Source organism: Eulemur rufifrons, chromosome 18, assembly GCF_041146395.1.
Source record: "Eulemur rufifrons isolate Redbay chromosome 18, OSU_ERuf_1, whole genome shotgun sequence".
NCBI classification, from domain to species: domain Eukaryota; kingdom Metazoa; phylum Chordata; class Mammalia; order Primates; family Lemuridae; genus Eulemur; species Eulemur rufifrons.
In genome coordinates, this window is record NC_091000.1 from 52358004 (window position 1) to 52381868 (window position 23865).

Genomic DNA, 23865 nt, shown 5'->3' on the forward strand with positions numbered 1-23865 from the left:
GGTAGAGCTGTTCCTTTGCATTCTATGCTCATATCTTCATATAGTTGCAAGTATCCTTTTCTTAGGAGCTAGATGGGCTTCCAATGGAAGGCAGTCTTACTGTTCAGAGGTCTCTCCTGCAGTTCCTCCTCCTCCTCCTCCTCATCAAAAATATTGACAAACTGTAATACAGAATATGGCTGCAGAACCAGAAGCATAAGGATCCAGCAAGGAAGGCAGAGGACAGGCTCTGTGTAAAAATACTAAGTAGAAGAAGTAATATTTACAGAACACTCACCATGTACCTAACAGGGCTCTAAGTACTCCATGTGCATTCTCTCCTTTAATCCTCCAAACTGCCCAATGGAGTAGCTAATACGAGTTAATCCTGCCTTTAAGTCACTCGCACAACTTTCAGACGGCAGGTAGAAATGGTGAAGCAGATGAGAGGCTTGGCTTTACTCATACTAAGCATAGCCCCATAGCAATATATCAGAGACATATTTATAGTCTGATATAAATAAATGAGAAAAACACAAGGTGCTGCATAATCATTAAAATGACTATCAATATCAAGATTCCCGCCAAATAGATTTTATCAATTTTACTTGCCACTGCATCTCCTGGAGGTAATGGTATTATTTTGTGTCTTCCTACAGAGGGCCATTCTAGGAAAGTCAGCCTCAAGTTATGCAGGGACATTTCATGCTACCTGTCTTGCAGTTCTGAGCCATGTTGAGACTTTGTAAATGTGACCTGTAGATGGCACGTGGCTGAGTGTGCTCTGCGCACACAGACACACACACGCACACATACAAGTGCACACGTACTTGATGCGCTCACATTAGAACACGTTGCGAGATGTGTTTTAATGAGGAACAGTTGGTCTGGTTCTGCTCAAATAAAAGATATCCCTGTAAGAGAGTTGCCACCTGTCTTCCCATCTTGCAGTGCAGCTTCTAAATGAGTTCTTCTGTCCCTGACACCTGCAGGTGTTGCCAGGGCCCGTAATCGCATCCCACGTGCCAGCTCCCTCAAATTGACAAGACAACCCTGTCCCTGTGCTTCATGTCATTACCAGATACCAGGACATACAGGGGATTAAGGGGACCAAGCTATCTTTCTCCATTATTCTTCCAGACATTCCCCAAATTGGGGGCATTTTATTATCATATAACTAGGAGTGCCAGAGTACCCAATTATCTCTAAAACAAAAATGTTAGTATTTTCCATTACTCTAAGTCTATGTTCAAAAACTGTTATATGCATAGTCCATCAGCATTATACATACACTGGAATGTAACAGGATAAACACATTGAAGTCGGAATTAATGATGCCTTTCCATTTATTTTGGAAAAACATTTACATCTTAAGGCCTTTGTCACACACTCACATGATGAGAGCACAATACTGTTAGCTTTTCTGTATCACTTTTTGGGAATGAGCAATTCTCCATCAGACTCTATTCATATGAAATTGTTCCCTCATTCCCTCCCCCCAAAAGTATACTTGCTATCAGGTCATTAAAATTGCAAAGAAAAAATTTTAAGCTTGAGCACACACACACACAAAAACACTCTAATCTTAATATCATGGATGGGTTTTTATCTTATTTTGGTGATAGCAAAGTAAACACAGGGCTTTGCTAATAAGGCTGAACATAAATTATTAAACTATCCACTGTACGATCAAATGCATTTCTGATTATATTCTGAATAATTTTGCCTTGACATCCACCACAGGAATAGATCTGATGTGCTCCTGCATGGTCTCAATGATCCCTCTCTTCCAGAATGCCTGACCCTCGGACTTGCACTGCGCCAAATAAAAGAAAGAGATAATCATATCAAAACCCAAAGCTCAGCATCTGCCCTCAACTAGTTATTACTTTCTGTAAGACTTCATTTCATCCGACTCAAGAGATGTGAAAACAACTCTTAAGCTCTGAACTTATTTTAATGGCTTCAAAACATTTCTTAAGTGTAAATTTTTCTCATGGCTCCAAGGCACTGTTAGAGCTTGAAGTGCAAGCTAACAGGGATAAAGAAAAAAATGTCTGATAGCTCATGTCTCAGGAAAAATTAGAGCTTAGAATAGACTTTTTTTCCCCACTGAGCCTGAGCATATGGGCTATGAGGAAGACCTACTGAAACCAAATATGGGACCAACACAAGGAAATGCTCTTAAAACATACATTATGCAGTCCAGTATACTATCAGAAAAGAATCTCACAATCTCCTGATTTTGAAAAGTTTGCTTTGAATACAAAATTATAAGGTATTTCTATAATTATATTTTAATCCCTCAAACATAAACTTAAGGAAGCACCCCCAAAAGTCAGCATCCCTGTAGAAACTGCTGCGTCTGTTCTTGATAACAAAGAATGAACAAAGGTGTCTCCTCAGTCACTGTAATGCCTTTTCGACACTGCAGTGGTGGGCTTCTTTCTGAATACCTTCATTTTTAACCTTCTTCATCTTTCTTTAGCTTAACACCAAATATCCATTCAAATCAGCTTACATTTTCCTAATTTTGAGCCTGTTACATTCACAAAAACAAGGGAAGGGCGCAGTAGGGCAGAAGAATCAGATCGAGAATTAATAACAACATAAAAACCTTTGCCAACGGTGATGCACTATCATTTGTTTATACACAACTTTTCCAGTTCCACGAAAAATGAGTGGTGGTAACCTTTGCTAAAAAGGTAAACCAAAGAGGTCTGGCATCAGAGGTCTGGCATCTTAGCTGGAGATACCTTCATTTTTACTGCTTCCTCATTGTTATTTAAACATTTTTATCCAAAGAAAAGGCACATGGAGAAGGTTCTCTTACTAGCTACACTGAAGGAAAACCCAAGTTATTTATTTATCGTGTCAAAGTTTTGAAATTACTATAGAACCTGTCATGTAAGTCTCTTGCTAACTAAACATTAGCCACATACGTATGAACAAATACACATGTGCACATGCATGCACACATATGCACACATGCACAGAGGAGGCCTTGACATAAAGAAGGACTCAAGGGGCACACTTAGAAGTATGGAGGATGCAACCACAGCATTCATGCAGAAATCCGAACTCATCCATTCCGAATAGGTGACTGGAGATAAGCATCAGTACAAACAAAAGCTGCTCCCCGGCTGTGGCAAAGCTGAAGAAATGAAAAGTGAATTGGGTCAAGATGTTTTACTGATGATGAAGTCCTTTCAATGATCACTTAAACCACAACCGAAACCATTCTCATTCCACGGAGTGCACACAGGAAGCACTGAACTAGGATGTTGATGAACATAACAATTGGGTGTATTCAACTTAATCTTCAAGTTAACAATTCAACTCAAAATAATTGTTCCTAAGGGTTTCCTTCCAACTAAGTAACCATGAGAGTGTGTTGGCAGATGTTTGGTTTATATTTTAAATGAAAAAGAAGCCACGTGTGATGCTAACTGTTATTACAATGTAACCCTCTCATCCTGTTCTAAGTATCATTTTCAATGACACTGGAAATATGGTTTTAGCATCATTGAGCTCCATGAACTGCATAAAATGAATAAGGGAGATGGCAGGTACTTTATTCTGTTTTAGAGAGTCTCATAATGGTAAGCTAACACGTAAAATGTTTCCTACAGATCACCATGATGGTTATTCAGCTTGGAAAATGCAGATCAATTAGTTAGGAAAGATTACTTGGTACATACAGTTGGCTCCCCATATCTGTGGGTTACACATCCATAGATTCAACCAAGCACTGATTGAAAATACTTGGAAATAAAAATTCCACAAAGTTCCAAGAAGTAAAACTTGAATTTGTCACATGCTGAGTACTTTATTGAATTCATATGAATGAAGTGATGTGTAGGCACTGTATTAGGTGCTATAAGTAATCTAGAGATGATTTAAAGTATACGAGAGAGTGTGCCTAGGTTAGATGCAAATACTGCACCATTTTATATAAGGGACTTGAGCATCTGCAGATTCTGATATCCACAGAGGGTCTCCTGGAACAAATCCCCCACGGATACCGAGGGACGACTGTATATGCCATAATTACACTACACTCACCCCAACCATCTGAAGAAAGATCACATCTCTACCTATTTTCCTATCAATCCCTCAGTTCTATTACGCCTTCGTCCAAAACTCCATTCCACGGCATGCCCATTCTCCCTTTCTATTTTGAATACAAATAGTTTTTAAGAAGTAAAAAATAATGGTCGTGTTGAATGTCACTTAAAATAACTGGGAAGATTAATATTAGAAGATTTAATTACTCATATTGCTACACAGGTGTGGTAGGCAGCCTTGGAGGCAGCCCCAGTGATCCTCACCTCCTGGTGTCCGCACCTTTATGTAACCTTCCCCTTGACCATGGGCTGAACTTACTCACTTGCTTCTAATTAATAATACTTGGCATGAATGACGGGTATCGCTTCTGAAATTAGATCACAAAATACTGTAGCTTCCACTATTCTCACACTCTGCTAGCTCACTCCTAGGGAGGCCCGCTGCCACGCCGTGAGCTGCCCTGTGCAGAAACCCACGTGGGAGGGCACGGAGGGAGGCCTCTGACCTCCAGTCAGTAACGGCTGAGCCCTCAGTGCAACTGCCCGTGAGAAACCAGTTGTCAGCACACGAGCCGGGTGAGGGGCAGACCCCCAGCCGAGCCTCTGGCTGAGACTCCACCGCTCTTACCTGGCTGCCACCCCGACCGACCGCAGCCTGAGGAGAGCACCCAGCTAGGCTGCACCCGGCTTTCTGATCCACAAAAGCTGCATGGTAATAAATGTTTGTTGTTTTAAGCTGCTAAGTTTTGAGGTGATTTGATACACAGCAACAGATAACTAATACAAGAAGGTGCCAAGGGGAGGGCTATAAACCGATTCACATGCGTGTGGAAACCAGACTGTAACGGAGGCATGGCTGAATAGTAGGAAAGATAGATTGTCAATAAAATTTTCTGAAACAATTGGGTATACATACATAAAGCAATGAAATTTAACCCTTACCTACCATTCTTAAAAATCAATTCCAGGTAGATTAAACATTTACTTGGCAAAGGCAAAACTTTACAATATGGGAGGAAACCTGTCTATAACCCAGAAGGTAGGGACAAATTTCTTAAATGCATCACAAAAATATACAAAGTTTTTAAAAAGGAGGTTAAGACAAGTTGAAAACTGGGAAAAGACACTTGCTTCACATATAGCTGACTTTAGACTATATAAAGAAATCCTAAAAATCAATAAAAAGGTATCATTCCAATAGAAGAAAATGGGCAAAAGACTCTATACAGACTCTTCACTGAAAAGAAAACCAGAATAAATATATACAGGAAACCAGTAAATATATCAAAAATGCTTAATCTCACTTTTAATTAGAGAAATACAAGTTAAAAACATAGATACCAATTCACATACACATATACCAGGATGGAAAAAGTAAAAAACCTAACAGTATCAAGTGTGGGTGACAATGTGGAGGAACCAGAACACGTTGACACTGCTGCTGCTCATGGTTTACATTAAACAGCCATTTGGGAAATAGGGGGCATTATCCGGTAAAGTGGGGGCTGTGGGAGCTGTGCACACTGGCCAACCCAGCACCCACTCCCAGGTGTATCACCCAGGCTGGGAAACTGTTGCGGTAAGTGCCCATCTCAAGTCCCCATGTTCCAAGGTGAGCAGGTCTATGCAAACGTACCCAAAAAGGCTGAGAGATCTGAGAGGCCAAAGAAAGAAGCTGGCAAATCCAGTTTCTCAGAAAGAAACATTTAAAATAGGAACTTACAAACAGAAGCCATGTCTTGGGTACCCACAAGATGGTAGACACCCACACTGTTACTACCTTTACCCCCAGACCCAGGGCTTATATACCACAGGCAAGGGGCATGTATGCTTCAGAAGGAACGTTCAGAAAAGTGATATAACATCAACGTTGTTTTGATCTAAGGGCAGGATTTATAGTAACAGTAAAGTAGAAATATTAGAGGCATTCCTGGAACTGGGGTTAATCAGAAGTCAACATGGTGGATTCGCATCCAAGATGGAATTGCTTTAGCCTCTACATCCCATCATGGCTCGTGGGATGTAAGTTAGAAGCTCCAGCAGAGTTTGGCTGGAGATGGGGGTGGGAGAGGGGTTGGTCAAAGGTAGAAAAAGTGGCCCAGGATGTGGGGATCAAGACCTGTGTTGGGGCTTCCTGAGAATATTAACTCTCCAAGCTGTCTCCCTAAAAAACTCTTTTCTTAGATGGGCCCCAGTAACTAACCTGTCCTTTAGCACCCTACTTCCTAAGGTGTTCCCCACCCATCTACCCTCACCTTTTTAAAAATGACTGGCCAATGTGGAAAATAAATGGGACATAAGTAGCCACTTAGCTGTCAGTACACACTGTCTTGTTTTTTACTTGAATTCTACAGGATAAAATCAGTACCTATGTTACTTTCCTATGGTTGCTGTAACAAATTACCACAAACCAAGTGGCTTAAAACAATACAAATTTATCATTTTATAGTTCTGGAGCTCAGAAGTCAAAAACAGGTCTCAGGGGATGAAAATCAGGTGAGGTGTGGCCTCCCTCCAGAGGCCAGAGGCTGAGGGGAGAATCAGTTCCTTGCCTTTTCTTAGCTTGCATCCTGGGCTCATGACCCCTTCTACCTTCAAAGCCAGCATCCCCATCACTCTGACTTCTGATTCTCCTGCCTTCCTTGTTCACTTGCAAGGATCCTTGTGATTATATTGGACCCACCTGGATAATCCAGGCTACTCTCCTTAAGGTCAAATGATTAACAAATTGAATTCATCTGCAACCTTAATTCTCTCTGCCATGCAATTTCACACACACAGGTTCCAGGGATGAGAATGTGGACATTTTTTTTTTGCACGGGGGTAAGAGGGGAGGCATTATTCTGCCTACCACAGGCCCCAAGGGTGATAAATTTTGAGTTGTTGGGTACACTATACCTCAGGGAAAAATATCCACTCTCTAGAGTACTTGAACTTGATGTTTCCTCATAGAAAAGACCAGGAGAAGGTCCCTTATCTTCCACTACCTTTTAGCATTTCAGATTCTTTTTGCTAGATCCAGCCCTTCCAACTTTACACCTCAACATCTAAAAACCAGACACTGAGTTGTAGGGCTAGAAGGATGAGATCTAAGATTGAAGCAGAATGTGATTTCTTGTGGGGATATAGAAAGAGGGCGGAAAGTTGCACAGAGCACAGGAAAAAAGCTAAGATTTTCATAGGCTGTGGCAGACTGAATACATTAATGGTCCCGATTCTTCAGACCTCCTTGTACCTGTGCCTTCTTCCCACAGCTTTGTAGTGCTGTCCTGGGTCTTGGCCATGTGACTTACTTGGCCAATGGCCTGTTATCAAACATCACGCATACAGAGACTTGAAAAGCACCTGGGCACATCTGTTTGCTGTTCTTGTTCCTCTGCTTTTACCATGAGAACATGCTCAGGATAGCCTGTTGAAGGATGAGACAAGTGGAGCACAGCTGATTCACCAAGTAGTCCCAGCTGAGGCCATCCAGATCCAACTGCCTGCAGAGCCTCCAGACATGTTAGCGAGGCCTCACCAAGACTGGAAGAGCTGCTGAGCTACCCTACAGCTGTCTGCAGATGAGTGAGTGAGCCCAGTCGAGATCAGCTGAACTCCATGAGGTTTTGTGGTTGTTAGTCATGGCAAACGATAACTGATACATAGTGGCCATATATTTAGTCCTGCAATCCTTGTTAGTAAGGGGTATACATAGATTTCCAGAACAAATCTGTTCATTCATTTATTCATTCACTCAGCAGACATTTCCTGAGCATTTGCTCCATGCCAGGCACTGTTCTAGTCATTAAGAACACAGACGTGGAAGAAGCAAAGTCCTAGCATGCATGGAGCTTCCATTTTAACTGGAGACAGCCGTGTAAATATTTATTATGTTTGGTGGTAAATGCACCATGGTGAAAAACAGAGTAAGAATAGGGAGTACTAGGTTGTGACAGATGGTGGGGGCTTGTCATTTTACAGAGGGTCACCCAGGATGACCTCAGTGAGAAGGTGGCGTTTCAGCTGAGATCTGCATACAGCGGATGGCAGCCATGCCATGTGGACATCTAAGAGAAGGGTATTCCCAGCAGAGCAACTGGCAGGTGGAAAGGCACTCCGGAGAGAACAGGCCTGGTGTGTTCATGTTCAAGGAGCAGCATGGAGGCCAGGGTGACTGGCCCACGGTGCTTGAGGGGAGAAAGGTCCAGGCACTGGGCCCTGCAGGCCATTGTAAAGTCTTTGGTTTTCCCTCTGAACATGCTGGGAAACCCTAGATTTTTTTTTAAAGTTTTTATTGTGGTAAAGTCTATGTAACATAAGATTTACCATGTTAACCATTCTTAAGTGCACAATTCAGTGGCATTAATTACATTTACTACGTTGTACAAACATTACCACTATTTCCAAAACTTTCTCATTACCCCAAATAGAAATTCTGTGACCATTAAGAAATAACTCTCCATCCCCATCCCCAGAAAAACCTCTAACATACTTTCTGTCTTTATGAATTTGCATACTCTAGATATTTCATATACGTGGAATCATGTAATATTTGACTGTTTTTGATCTGGCTTATTTTGCTTTGCATAGTGTTTTCAAGGTTTATCCATGTTGTAGCATGTGTCAGAACTTCTTTTTATGACTAAATCAAATTCCATTGTGCCACAGACCACATTTTGTTTATCCATTCATCTGTTGATGGATACTTGCTTGTTTCCATCTTTTTGACTATTGTGAATAATGCTGGTCTGAACACTGGGGTACAAGTATCTGTTTGGGTTCCTGCTTTCCATTCTTTTGGGTATATATGTAGGAGCAGAATTGCTAGGTCATATGGAATGCTATGGTTTTGAGCAGAAGAGGGACACAATTTGGATTTTTACTCAGGGTAGAAACAGGGAGACTAACTAGCCAGGCTGTTTGTGTTATTTTCAGCTAATATAATACAGGGCAAGGAAAAATCACCTCCCACAATAATATTAAAGAGAAGAAGACTGCAGTGAACGGCACTATCCTATACCATGGAGGCTTTGTGATTGTTCAGAGGAACTGCCCTCGTATTAATAATAAAAGAAAGTCAGTGAAAAGCAGGGATTTAAAAACACTATCACAAAGTATTTATTTTAGGTAACTGCCCTTTACAAATGCTGTTGCTGCTTACAAATACTTTATGCCCCAAGTCCTCTTCTCATGGTATATATGTGATTGGGGCAAATCATCTATGCCCAAGGACAAGACACTATTGGTAAGTATCTTGATTAACTAGGTCCCAAATAACTCTTCACTATCACCTTCCCATCAATCCCAGACCACATATTCATTGTTCACTTACTCTGTGCCAGGTAGTGTTGGTTGCTTTCCACACATTATCTCACTTCACTGTCAAAACCACCCTATCAAATGGGTCTATTATTCCCAATTTATAGATAAGAAAGTATATCTACGGAGGGTAAGTGATAGGACAACGGTCATACAGTTAGTAAGGGATAGAGACAAAATTCCAAACTCACATTCCCACCCTAAAGCTCATGTGCTTAAGAGTACTCTATTCTTTTTAAATAGATGTTTTCAAGAAGGAGGCCCTGGGATCCAGGTGCCTGTGGAAGGAAAATGCTGATCTTGATAAAGTCAGCAATGATTGTTTGCTTTTATTGTCCTTTGAATCTCTCTCTGAAGAGGTGTAAATGTGAAAGGTACAGCATCCTAATTTTATGGGTTGACTTCCTACCAGATAACTTTCCCAGATAAATGACTTGACATATGGATTGAATATTTCTGGTTCTCAGTAATTTCATAGAATTGCATTTGGGAGATAGAAAGGAGAAAATTTGTTTCTCCAAAGTCCTTTAAATTTAGAACATTGCAAACTATGTTAGAAAACAAACATACTCTATTTTGTAAAGTGTACTCCATTTTATTTATTTAAAAATAATGTTCTATTATTTTAGGCATAACATAAAGTCAATACTCTGAGTGTGATAGAAGAAAGAGGCTGTCACTTTCATCATTGGAAAGAAGGAAACTAAAATTTATGGTCAGAAGCAAATCCTGCTCTAAAGTACCCATCCTTAAAATTCCCATGAAAAGAATTTAAATTTGCAAGATTATTATCAGTTTAAGAATGGGCTTTTGCAATCTGCTTATCAAGATGTCAAATGACTTCAAAGAGCAGGCTGAGTGGTTTGACTTTAATGTTTTTTTTTAACCCTAGAAGAATATATTAATGTCCTCTGTTGAAGTAATAGAAGATTTCAAGCTATTATGTAGGTTCCCTGTTTCTCAACTTCCCAGCCTTTGGTGTAGAACTCATCCACTCCACCCTGCATATCACTGAAAGCCAAGTTCATTTGACAAATATGTGCTGAGTACCAACTATGGGGCAGGCACTGTGCTGGGGGCTGGAGCAGGTGGTAAGCAGACCAGCAGACCCTGCCCTTAGGGGCTTTCCCTCACATAAAAGACTTTTACTGTATTTATACTCCTGCTCAAAAACTTTCCCACAGGCATGGTAGAAACTTCTGGTATTCATCCATATCTACTCCTTTGTGTTTATATAGAAATATGTATTTTCCAGACTCTTGAAGTTAGGGGGGGCCACGTGAATAGTTCCAGCCAATGGATATGACTAGAAATACTATGTGCCACTCCTGTGCTGACTCAGTGAAAAGCCTGGTTTGACAGCAATTCTCTGTCTTTGCCATGGAGACAGGCAGTCCACCTGGGTCCCTGAGTGACTCTGTGGAGCAGAGGATCCCTGACTTTACCCACTAAATGGTACTAGACACTTAGTGTGAGCAGGAAACAAACCTTTGTTACGTTAAGCCTGAGATTTCAGGGTTAATTTGTTACCAAGACACAGCCTACCTTAGCTGGGACTAAGACATGTGCTTTGTCTAATGTGTTAGGTAAAAACCCTATTTAACTTCAGAACCCAGAGGTCCCACTCTTCATATGGAATATTATTTCCCTCTGCCTTCCAACTGCCCACACTGCTTATGGATGCTCAAATAAAGAAAGATTTATTCTGTGCATTCTGTCACTTGACTTTCACAAACAATTTCCTTTTTCACTTGCCTTATTAAGTCTTTCTCACTTTGGAAGTCCAGTTCTAATCCCACCACATCCACGAAACCCTCTGTAGTGGAAATGGTTTGAATACTCTTTCCACACAGACAGTTCCCACTAATACAGATTCCAAAAACCATTTCCAACCTTTCTGTCCCCAGGGTGCAAACACTAGACCCTGGTTCCACAATCAGGGGTAACATGTGAGACAGTGATTGGGAAGTAAGCTTCATGAGGAAGCAGACAGGGTGTGGGGCAGAGGCAACACCTCTTAACAGCAGCTCCCACATGGTTCTGGAAAACTCAGCCAAGATTATTCATTCCCCAGCCCTCCCAACAATTCTTTGAACCATCTTGTATTCCTTTATAACCCCCTTCCCGTTTAAACTAACTCAACTGTTTTCTGTTGTCTGCAAAGATCCTTGACCCATACATTCCTTGATACTCAAGTCTTTAGAGATCTCCTATCTTCCAACCCCTTATGATCTGATGCCATCCAACTTAGTACTTGAGATATTACAGATTTGGTTTCATAGGCACATATTGTCTTAGTTCTTTTGTGCTGCTGTAACAAAATGCCATATACTGGGTAGCTTTTAAACAACAGAAATTTCTCACAGTTCTGGAGGCTGGCAAGTGCCAGCAGATTCGGTGTCTGATGAGGGCTTTCTGGTTTGTAGGCAGTGCTTTCTTGCTGTGTTCTCACATGGTGGAAGGGTCAAGGTAGCTCTCTGGGGCCTCTTTTATAAAGGCACTAATCCCAATCATGAGGTCTCTGGCCTCATGACCTAACCACCTCCCAAAGGCCCCACCTCCTAACACCAACACATTGGAGATTAGGTTTCAACATATGAATTTTGGGGAGACAAACATCCAGACCATAGGACATTATCTTCTCTTCCCAACTAGATTTTCTCTCCTTGAGGGCAGGATTACATCTTAGACATCTGTATCCCAAGGGGTGCTTGGCACAGTGCTAGATCAACTTTAGGAATTCATAGGATGACCATACAATTTATCATCCAAACTAGGATATTTTGGGGAGTGGGGAAAAAAGGCACTATTGTTAATGGTATCAGAACAACAGGTATAAACTAGGACTGTCCTAGACATACTATACTTGGCACTGATAATTTTTGACCGAATAATAAAGACACTTACAAGGAGAAATAATGTAGCTCAAATGAGAGTACTAAAGAGCAGTTCTGGACTCTTGGGTTCAAACCATCACAGGAGATGATATTCTCCTGGAGTCTCCCTGGGCGTAGCCTGCAGGGATAGGAGGCTGGCCTTAGATGGTCTTTCAGGTTCAGCTGCTGCTGAATACAGCTTTGGTTCTCATAAGAAAGCTTTCTCCACTCACTGCTTTCATGATGAAGAATACCTCTTGCTCTTATGAGATTCATTTTAGATTTGGTGAAAATCATCCATAAAACTTTGAGCACACGAGTAACTGTCACACAGGGCAGCGAGTGTACTTACATAGGACCACTTCCCTACCCCTTGCGCCTCTCCCCAAGGGCCACAATGAATAGCAGTATTACCAGAAGAACTGCCAGACCAAAATCTCATCAAAGACCAAAACCACATTCATTATTTCTATCTCCAATATTTAGTCCTGTGCCTAGATAATATTACGTTCAATAAAAGCTGAAACATATCGTAAGAGCCCAGCCGTTGCCTGCATGTTGTACACATGAGTGATTCAAGCTCAGGGGCCCGATTCTTTCCTCTTGCCCTTAGCCTTCCCTGCCGTGGGAGTCTGCCTGTTCCTTTGTCTCATGCTCACTGCCATCTTCTGCTCGCTACCCCCAATGTGGGCAAAGGATATAGAGGTAGGGAAAATGCCTGCCCAGTCCCACCCTATGATGCCTCTTTGTGGGTGTGCACTGCAGTATAAACACCACTTTAGTGTGTTCTAGCTGCCCTAGGCCAGGCTAGAATAACAAACTTGGGTAATACACATAAAAAGCCCCAATACTAAGCATATAGTAGAGGCTCACTAAATGGTAGCTATCATTATGATCAAAGCACAATTAGTTTCTTGGGGAATAATTGATGCATGCGATTCCCCTCACTATGCCCCGGCTACAACCCTCAGGAGGAGGAAAATTATCATCAGTGGTTGCACGATTAGTGATGCAAGTGAAATGAAAGCTAATTGTTTACCATCAGCTCACTCTGATGATACTTTGGATGGTACTCAAATTGGTACACAAAAGGTATTGTAAACATACTAAACACAGTTTGAACTGACATAATCTCACTAGTTCAGCTGCAATGTCCAATAAAATACAGCTCAGCAGCACAGAATAAAAGCTATGTATCCAGACTCTGGAATTCAAATATCCTAACCAGGCTTCAAAAGAAGCTAATGAGATGCAATATGAAAGAAAGAAATGCATCAAATATTAAATGTACTATGGTTTTAATTGTTTGTGACACCAATTTAAAATATGGACAATGAAAAATTCAGTCTTACATAAAGTTTAACAAGAAAAAAGGAACTGGAAAAACTGCTTGGGATGGGTGCCAATATCTTGGGGGGTGGGGTGGGAGGAAAAGTAGGAAGAAACACACCCTCATTTGCTTCTAGCATGGTTAGCTGATCTGTTTGAAATTAGATCCACTTTCAACTGTTTTAACTTAATTATTAAGCCATTTCTTAACCTCATGAATGCAGTTTTCATGTGCTTTCAAATCTGGCCCTGAACTAATAGACCCTTTCACTTCAGTGGTTCTGGAAATGAATGTTAGATGGAGAGGAAAGCATTTTAGTGGTGTTTTTCCAAGGGTCAAAGCTCTGAAAATATAGTATAGTTTGTACATAAAACTCAGTACACCTGAATATCCTGCTGGCCCTTTGTCTGGTAATGAGGCAAACCATGCTACCCTTGAAAACTTCTGTTTCCTTCCCAAGAGCAGTCAGCTGTGTTGGTCCTGAGCTATCTAACCACTCAAGTGAATCCATTAATAGGATCAAAGTCCCAAGAGATGAGAAACAGGTGGCAGTGAGGCACCCTGGGGCAGCATTCCCTTAACTTGTCAGAAACAGAATGGCGGGTCCAGGTCTCCATTCTAGAATATTCTCTTTTAAAAAAGGACCTAAGGAGGAAGAAATGTGTATCAGCCAGAACAGCCAATTATAGGAATGTTACTGGAATCTCTTTCTGTTAATTTGTCATTCTCCTCATGTGGAGGAACCTTGTGAGCTGGTCTGGTTTCACGTGCCATGTTGTCAGAAACCAATGGCAGATGAATACAACATTTGAAATGATAAAATACTGTACAATTTTTACCTCATTGATTAAAGTAAAATAATGCCTTGGCATGTATCACACATTAGTAATGATAATAGTAGCCAACATGAATCGACTGCTAAGTCACGTCCATGTGTACACTATGCAACAGGTACATTTACAGAGGAGAGAACAGAGGTGGAGAGAGATTGAGTAACTTGCCCAAAGTCCCATTTTTTGTAAGTGGTAGAACAAGGATTCAAACCCAGGTAATCAGAATCTGCAATCCAGGTTCTTAATTGCTATACTATACTGTACGGTGAAAACCAATAGAAGTAAAGTAATTTTGAAAAAAATTTAAGTTAAAAAAACAAAATATAAGCTAAGAAATCACTGCTTTTTAAAGCTATACTTATTAAATCCTTTCATCACATATTTAATATACCAACTTATGCATCAGGCACTTTGGCCACATTATTTGATTTAATCCTCTGAGAATTGGTTATGTCCATTTTACAAATGAAGACACTGTGATTCAAGAAAGTTGTACACAACCACAGGATCTGCCATTGTAATCTGAATCCAAACCTGACAGGCTACAGATCCTCGAGCTCTTTTCATGCAGCTGCTTTACCTCTTCTTTCTTTAAATCAATTCTTTACTACAAAGAATGAACTCAAAAAGAAAACAAATAACTCTGCAATAAAACTGACTATAAGTTTAAAATTAGAAGAGGAAACATTCTTCTTTTCTATCTTCTACAAGGCAAAGGATAGCTCTGACTTCTTAAGTATCGATCTTAGAAATGGTAAGAGTCAAGTGATTTGTTATAGCATGGGCCATATGCGGAGTAAAAAACATCAGCAGTAGAACTAGTCGGCCTTTATTAAGATAGACAGCAGGAGTGTTCATATTCTCTTATATTCCTACGGCAGATGCTAATACAATTTTTAACTGAACACACACAGATGATTAATAGTACCCATTTTTTCACTCTGTCTCTCTCCTTTAATTTTTTTTTATATCCAGTGTAAGCTTACTTTGGTGTATAAAAGAAAACTATTGTCAAATAAGACTCCTGCAACTGAAAAAGTAAAGGCAGGATGGACCTGGGCTTAAATATGTAGGCTTGACTCTCACCCATTGGGATGGCTACTATCAAAAAAATAGAAAATAAGTGTTGGCAAGGATGTGAAGAAATTGGAACCCTGTGCACTGCTGGTAGAAACGTAAAATGGTACAGTTGCTGTGGAAAACAGTATGGCAGTTCCTCAGAAAATTAAAAATAGAGTTAGCATATGCTCCAGCAATCCCACTTCTGGGTAAATACCCAAAAGAATTGAAAGGAGGGACTTGAAGACATATTTGTGCATCCATGTTCACAGAAAGCATTATTCATAACAGACAAAAGGTCGTGGCAACCCAAATGACCATCAATGGATGAATGAATAAATGAAATGTGGCGTAAACATACAATGGGATATTATTCAGCCTTCAAAAAGAGAAACATTCTGACACATGCTACATGGATGAACCTTGAGGACATTATACTAAGTGGAATAAGCAAGTCACAAAAACAAATACTGGTGAGTGCGTGACTCCACTTATGTGAGGTATCTAAAGTGGTCAAGTTCATAAAGTAGATGAGAAGTTGCCATGGGCTGGAGGAAGGGAGAAACAAGGGAGTTACTGTTTAGTAAGTTTCAGTTTTGCAAGATGAGAAGAGTTCTGGAGATTGGCTGTACAACAGTGTAAATGTACTTAATATTGCTTAACTATACACTTTAAAATGGTTAAGATGATAAATTTTATGTTATATGTATTTTGCCACAGTTGAAAAACAAAAACACAGCCTTCAAAGTTGGTAAGACCTAGATATAAATCCTAACTTGCCTTGTCCACTTTCTAATTTTGTGATTCCAGTTGAGTTATTTACTGAATTACTGATGCTCAGATTCCTTATCTGTGAAATGGGGATAATGATAGTACCTTCCTCACAGGGCTATGAGAATATGAATGAATGCATGTATGATACTTAGTACAATATCTGGCCCATAATAAGCACTCCATAAATGTTGATTTTGGGTCACAGCAGCAGGCATGGGGAATCTAGCCAATGGCAATTACGGGTAATTATTTTTAGATTTGATAATGTATTGTGATTATATTTTTAAAAGGAATCTTCATCTTTTAGAGATATTTACTGATTATTTCTAAATGAAATAAAATGATAAATGGCGTTTCCTTCAAGATAATCAGGGTGGGGGAACAGGGGTCACCTAAGAGCACAGAGGCTAAGATTGGCTCTGAGCTGACAACTGTCAACAGTGTGGATAACAGGTATTCTCTCTACTTTCGTATATGCTTGAAAATTTCCATAAATAGACTTCCATAATAGAGTTAAAACAAACAAACAAACAAATCACTGATTCCAGTCTTTGATGATGGCTCTCAGATAATTTTTCTTACTATTAAATGGTCACGAATTTGGTACAGCTGACACTAGTGGTCCTGTCTAGCCATAGATTTTCTTCAGGTGGAATGACTGAACAGCACAGCAATTTTTCCAGGGAAACCTCGTTGTATAAAAAGATCATCACAATAAACAGGTTACTGCAAAATTAGGTGCATATGAGAGAAGGATAAAAATATCAATGCTCTTAACATCTTGAAACTGTGTTTTTCTCAATTTTCTATTCCTCTGGTCCCTTTCACCCATGCCCACCATCATTTTGAAAAAACTCTTCTGAAAAATTATTAACACATAGAAGGGAGATAATCTCCATCATTCAAGGAGATACTCTAGTTTCTTAAGTTGGCACTGGGAAAATTTGGTACTATTACATTAAAATATTAAATTGCTTTTATAAATATCAAACAGTCCTTCCCCACTTGGGAATCACTTTCCTAGAAGAGTGGGTCTCAAACTTCAGTGTGTATGAGTATCACCTGAAGAGCTTGTTAAAAACAAATTACTGGGTCCTACTCCTGGAGTTTCTGATTTAGAAGGCCTGGGGTGAGGCCCGAGAATTTGAATTTTTCACAAGTTCCCAGATAACGCTGATGCTGTGAGTCTGAGGACCACACTTTGGGAATTATTGCCCGAGAACATCTATGAAAACTCATGGGTTCCTGCTTCCCCCAACCCTTCCTCCATCCTAAGAACAAAGACCCCTGACACTGTCCCCAGAAAAACTCATGATCTATGCTTTTGTTTGATTTGTATTTACCTCTTTGATCTCTAGGATACCTACTATTGAATAATTATTATATACTCTTTTTCTGAAATTAATCATACTTATTAAAAAACATTCCTTATTGGGTTGGAGGTGGCATATTGGCTTCCATCTTCCCTAAAAATAATCAGACTAATTTTGTCTGTCTTTTCTATTCTCTTCTCCTTCTCTTCCTCCATTCCTCTAATCAAACTGAAAAGAGGAAAGTAATCATAAAAAGATGTTACTATTTGCCTTTTCCATTAGAATATAATTTCTTAGAGGACAGTAACCTTTTTACTTTATTATAGTTTTCCTTTTCCACCATGATATGGGCATTTACCTATTATTATTTAAAAATAATAAGACCTGATTATACTAATATTTATAAAATTCAAAGTCCTACCACGGGATAAGCATCCTACCTATTTTTGTTAAATGAAATATTTCAGTCATAGAATCTTAGAGCTAGAAAGTTCCTTAATGATCACCATTCACTAACATTTTACATGTGAGACAACTGAGGTTCAGGGAACCTAGTCATGAACAAAAGGTTAACGAGTCTGTTACCCCAAGAGCCGGAATCCTGTAATCCAGATTTCCTGACTCCCAGACTGTTCTTCCCTACTGTTCCCTTGCACCAGTTTCATCAAAAGGGGTCAACAGGGCTTAAAGTGAGACAAAATAAGTCCAAAGCATAGGGCTAAATACTTAAAGAATAATCATAAAATTCTTAATTCAGGAAAGGCATTTACTATAGCAGAGAATTTTTTAACACAGTATTTTGCTTTAGATGCTTTGGGCTTTCTGTTAATAGATTTCTTTACAAAGTGTGTGTGTAAGGGGGTTATCATTCTAGAAAAGCTCAGGGAAAGCCTAGAAAATTCAGAAAGAGAGAAATTCTGATGGGACTGTTTCCCTGGGACTCAACACATTATTCTAATAGAGAAGCACCCCTCCCCCACCAAATACAACTTGTGCTGCGAAATCCTGGTTCAAATAGCTACCAAAAGAAGAAAATCGTTAGTACCAAGGTAGTCTTCAGAGTCTGTTCTTTCTAGATGCAATGAGATTTAGGGAGAAAGGAGAATAACTGCTTAGTAACTATTTACTGTGTGCCAGGAATAGCATTAGGTGGCTCACATGCGCTATTGAATGTATTCCTCTCATCAACACTATGAGGTAGACATGATTATTCTCATTTAACAGACTAAAGGTCAGAGGGGTCACATGCCCAGGGTGAACTGGTGAGTCCAGATGCCAACCCCGACTCTCAGACCCCAAGGGCATGTACACCCACACCACCTGAAGTTGATTTCTGCATTCAACAGTTTCAGCACCTTAATGAGCTATCAAAAAGCTCAAAATGCCTGAAACATGATGATAACCTCTACCACCTACTTTTAAATTCTACAAAAATGAAAATTGTTCTCTTCCTGCTTAATTATTTTAGTTCATATGGTCAGCAAAAATATGTGTAATAGCAGAATAAATTCATTAAACAGTGCCTTTTGACCCCAATGAGTTGGGCGTATCTTTTAAAAATAACAAATGATAACGAAGAGTAAATGTTCATTAATTTATAGGACGTCACAATGGTGATAAAAGACTTCCCTGTTTCTCTTAATGTAAACGTTCAAATCAATATTCCTAACCCTTGGCCTGATGCATGCTATAAGACTACTTCTAAAGACCCAGTGGGCGAGAGCCAACTGACCTTTTTCCTCACCTTATCGAGGACTTTTGGGCCATCCTGGCTCAGAGTCAGGTTGGTGGTTGAACTGACGACACCATTTTCTACACTAGAGGAAGTGGGGGGTGAGTAGAAAAGGCTACTCCACAGAATTTAAATGGGGCTTCCCTTTTAGAAAGTAACACCATAGTTTCAGACCTAACATAGAGGGATACTACTTTTCCTTATTTATGTATTATTAATGATGATGTTTTAGAACAATACCCTTTTTAATAGGCACACAAGAAGGAATTAAACCAGGCAGCGTCTTTGAAATAATTATTTGCCCACTACTGCCACTTGTTGAGAAACCCTTTTCACTGTGGCAATCTAAAATCAACCTTGTAAAACACACTGTGTGGAAAATTAAATAATAAAAAGGACAATTTCTTTAGAAAATTTCTAAAGTATTAGCCAACATATCAAAAGCCAAATCTCTAGCAATTATTTATTTATTTATGACAGAGAGTCTGGCTCTGTCATCCAGGCTGGTGTGCAGTGGGGCAATTATAGTTCACTGTTACCTGGAACTCCTAGGCTCAAGTAATCCTCTCTCCTCAGCCTCCTGAATAGATGGGACTACAGATGCGCGCAACCACACCTGGATAATTTTTTAAAATTTTTGTTGAGGTGGGGGTCTCACTATGTTGTCCAGGCTGGTCTTGGATTCCTGGCTTCAAGTGATCCTCCTGCTATGGCCTCCCACAGGGCTGCGATTACGGTTGTGGGTCACCACGCCCAGTCTCTAGCAATATCACTTAAATGCTAGATTACACTGTTCTTTCCTGGCTATCCATACTAATCCCTAAGTATGATTTAAAAACAAAATAACAAAAATTAATGCTTATGCTTATCAAGTTTTAGAGTTCTCTCCTGGTTGCACAGGCTAACACACTTGGCAAGGTTTTGACAAAAGCTAGTCTGTACCATTCTATTTTGGGTTAGATGGCTGTTTGTGTAGATCCTTCACATGCACTTGTCAAGCACATGCGAGGTGTCACTACTATCGGATACAAGAGTCCAGCACCACCATCAGTGAGAATGTAGATAATAGTACCCTCTTTGTTGCTATTCCCAAAGTCAAGCTATACTTCCTTTATTTTACTGAATATGCCCTTGCAATTTAATTTGAGGGAAGAGATAATACATAAACTAAAACAATTTTGGAATTACATGGCCAGATAAATATCAGTTATCTTTTTTCCATATGTTAAGTCATTGCTATATACCTTTTTTTTTTTTGAGCACTTAACAATTGTGTTGGAGAAAGGACATCAAATGATGCTTAGAAATGTGATACACATTTTCATTTCACACTCCATCAGCTTTTACAACTGTAGCTCAATGAAATGTAAGAGAGAGCTTGGCAAACAGCCATATTTACCAAGGTATAAAATAGGGGTCAGGTTACTTTTTTATAGAAAGAAAAAAAATGTTTAATTTTCACTCCACATGACTAAAGTAGATATCCAGCTAACACCCTACAAAAAGGCACCATAACCGCATGTACGACATGGTTTAGTGCCTGTTCATCTGTAGGTTTTTACTATATTATAAACAGCTTCGTAAGGCAAGAAAACATTCCTTTCCTCATCCCTTTCCACTCAGGAGCTACTGACACAGAAACACACTGGATCAGATCATCTTCGATGTTAAATCTTTCACCTGCAAATAATGGCTTTTACTCTCTGCTTCTAGCCTGGAAGAAGAAACAGCTTATTCCCTTTACAGGGAGAGAAGCAAAGCTATAGGCACCAGTAGAAACACATCTTTCTAATTCAGATTTCAATCTGTCAGAAAGGATTAAAGCCTCATGCATACCTAAAAAGGGAACTATAAATGATAACAGAAACATGGTCTGGAATCACTGTGCTTTCACAGCTGCCATTTTACTAGCAGGGGAGAGAGGAAAGCATCTTCTGCTTACCTTTGTTAAACCTGAGACTTCTCCCTTTGCGAACGGTTTGCTGATGGATGGCGTGTATACTTGGGCGTCCGATACTGGCTGCCCTTTCATGAAATGTTTTCCTGATTCATAGATGTCCACTTCAACCATTTTCCCCATGAACGAGGAGTTCTTTGGCACTAAAACCTTGAAAAAAATTTTCCCAGAAGGCTTAATTTTTAAAAATAAACTTTATTTTCAGAACAGTTTTAATTTTATAGAATTATTGCAAAGATAATATGGGCAGTTCTCATATACCCCACACCCAGTTTCCCCCATTATTAATACCCTTATATTATTACGGTGTATTTGTCACAATTAATAAAGCCAAATTGATATGTTACCATTAACTAAAGTCCATACTTTATTCAGATTTCCTTAGTTGTCCCTTAGTGTCATTTTTCTATTCTGGGATCCCACTCAAAGTGGGCTCTATCTTCCAGATGCTCCAGGATATGGGGACCCTGTAGAAGGGAAGGCATTTCTGGGAGCAGCTCCTGGGCTGGGGACAGTGTCCTCCCCTACAGGATGCCTGGTGTCCTGAGGCACGTGGAGAGCAGACCTGAAAAATCCCCCAACAATCAGCCAGGCCTTTGCTATTCTGCTCCTGGCTGTCCCATGCACCGAAGAAAACTGAGACAATGCTGATGAAAGCCTTATACTTCTAATAATTTCCAAGTTAGCTGTCAGAGTAATGGTTTGAGTAGACACTTCAAATAAAGGCCTGCATGTTTGCATTTGTGGGGGTGTGTGTGTGTGTGTGTGTGTGTGTATGTGCACACATGCATGCGCTTGTTTCAGGGGAGGAGGAAGAACATTTAAAAGTAACCTTTTCAGTAACCCAAAACACTGGTGTTTGGAGATAAATGACTCCCCTAACTAATAGCTTTCATTTATTTATGTATTTATTTATTTTTGCTCTGTTAAAAAGAAAGCATGTCTGTCAGTCCTAGGAGCCTCCCTCCATACAGAACCAACTACTCTGACAAGTACTTTGGCTAGCTCACAGGAAACTGTCAGATGGTCTCTTTCCACCAGAGATTACCGATAAAAGTACTTGTTTACCTCGAGCAAATGTTCCTCCTCCTTTGGGACTTATAGGTAGTCTGTGTGCATTATGTCTCGTTCGCACTCCTATTTTAGTACTGCAGCGACTTGCCAATCTTTTAAAGTTAGGATCCAAAATAAATAGACCAATTCTAATCCAGCAATACTTTGATATCTAGATACAATCTTCACCTCTGGAACTCATCTTATTTAGAAAAAATAATTCCTGTGAAATCTTTGATATGCTTAGTTGTAGAGACAGAAAAGTCAGATGGGAGCCAGAAGTTCCACAGCCAATTTCTCTGAGAGGCAAGATTGGATCTTGGTCTTTCTGAGTTTGATTTTTATGACCACTGAGTACACTGCTTCATCAAAGTATAGGAAAAAGGTCACCTGGGTGGTGAATTACTCACGGCAAGCAAACGAACTAAAAGAGCTTTAGTATTAGGATATGAAAGCCCTTTTAAATCATTTTTTATAAAATAAGAAAATCTCTAGAGCAAACTATCCCTGGGAGATTTGGTACTATTCGGGGGGAAAATAACCCTCCTTGATCTGCTGCCTTGATCTGAATGAAGGGCTCAGTGTTTTTTTTCCTCCTCCAGTTTTAATAATTGGAAAAAGCCCGACTGCTTTAAATTGGAGGAAACAGCTAATGAGGCGTGCCACTGCCTTTAAAATGAAGGGAAAAAAGTTCCCTGCTGAGGCAAAAACCCAGATGGCAAGAGAAAGGAGAGGGAAGAGGCAACCAAAATACCACCAAGCTCCTCCCCAGGGCTGAGCAGAAGGTTGGCCTGAATAGGAAAATGGCTCTTTGGAGTATGTTAATGAGACGGGAAATGGGGAAGAGACTAAGCCCAAACAGGGAGCGTTGGGATCTTCCCCATCTGAAATCTTTCCTGGGTACAGAACACAGCATGTTTAATCTGGCCTTTGAAAAGCTCCCCTCACGTTTCTGGGGACCCACGGTGCAGTCTGAGATGATCCACGTGGAAGATGAAAGCTGGAGGCTGCCTCAGGCCCTGCTTTCCTGGGTCCTAGTGCAGGCGGCCTGTGCCCCCTGCCCAGCCCTTATCTCACTTGTCCTCTCTGGTCTTAAGAGCCCTCCCAATCTCTAATTCCAGCCACGACCCATAGAAAAAAATCTTCACTTCGCATCTGATGAGAAAGGAACAAAAAAGTGGGAAAACCCATTTGATTTTAAGAAAAGTTAATCCAGTCCAGGATGACCTACGAAAATCCCTACATTCCCACGAGAATCTCCTACCCAGGAGGGCATATCCCACCTCCTCCTAGGCCCGTGCCAGGATCCATGCCTCTGAAGGAGACATCTGTTTTCTTTAGTCACTTCTGAATTGCTTTCCCACCTGGAGGAGTGCAATCCCACGTGCTGAAACAGAAGTCGGGTTCCTGCGGGACAAGGCAGGCTAGCGCGGGTGGGCGGGGAAGGAAGGCTAGTCAGTGGGTAGTCCCCTAGGGATGGCCAACAAAACTCTCAAAGTGAAGCTGGTTCAATCCTCATGCTGGTCTGCACAGTTGTTCACACAGTTTGAGTTGAGTCCAAGGAATAGATTCTTTTTCCTCTACTCCCAGC

General features: G+C 40.3%; 1 protein-coding gene across 1 annotated transcript in view; it reads right to left on the reverse strand.

The window, feature by feature from the left end:
* CDKAL1 (CDK5 regulatory subunit associated protein 1 like 1) overlaps positions 1–23865 on the reverse strand; it is a 582236-nt gene that overhangs the window by 6426 nt on the left and 551945 nt on the right. The window contains exon 14 of the mRNA XM_069493178.1: positions 21207–21371. Coding sequence (XP_069349279.1) covers positions 21207–21371 — 165 coding nt within the window. The remainder of the gene's footprint in view (positions 1–21206; positions 21372–23865) is intronic.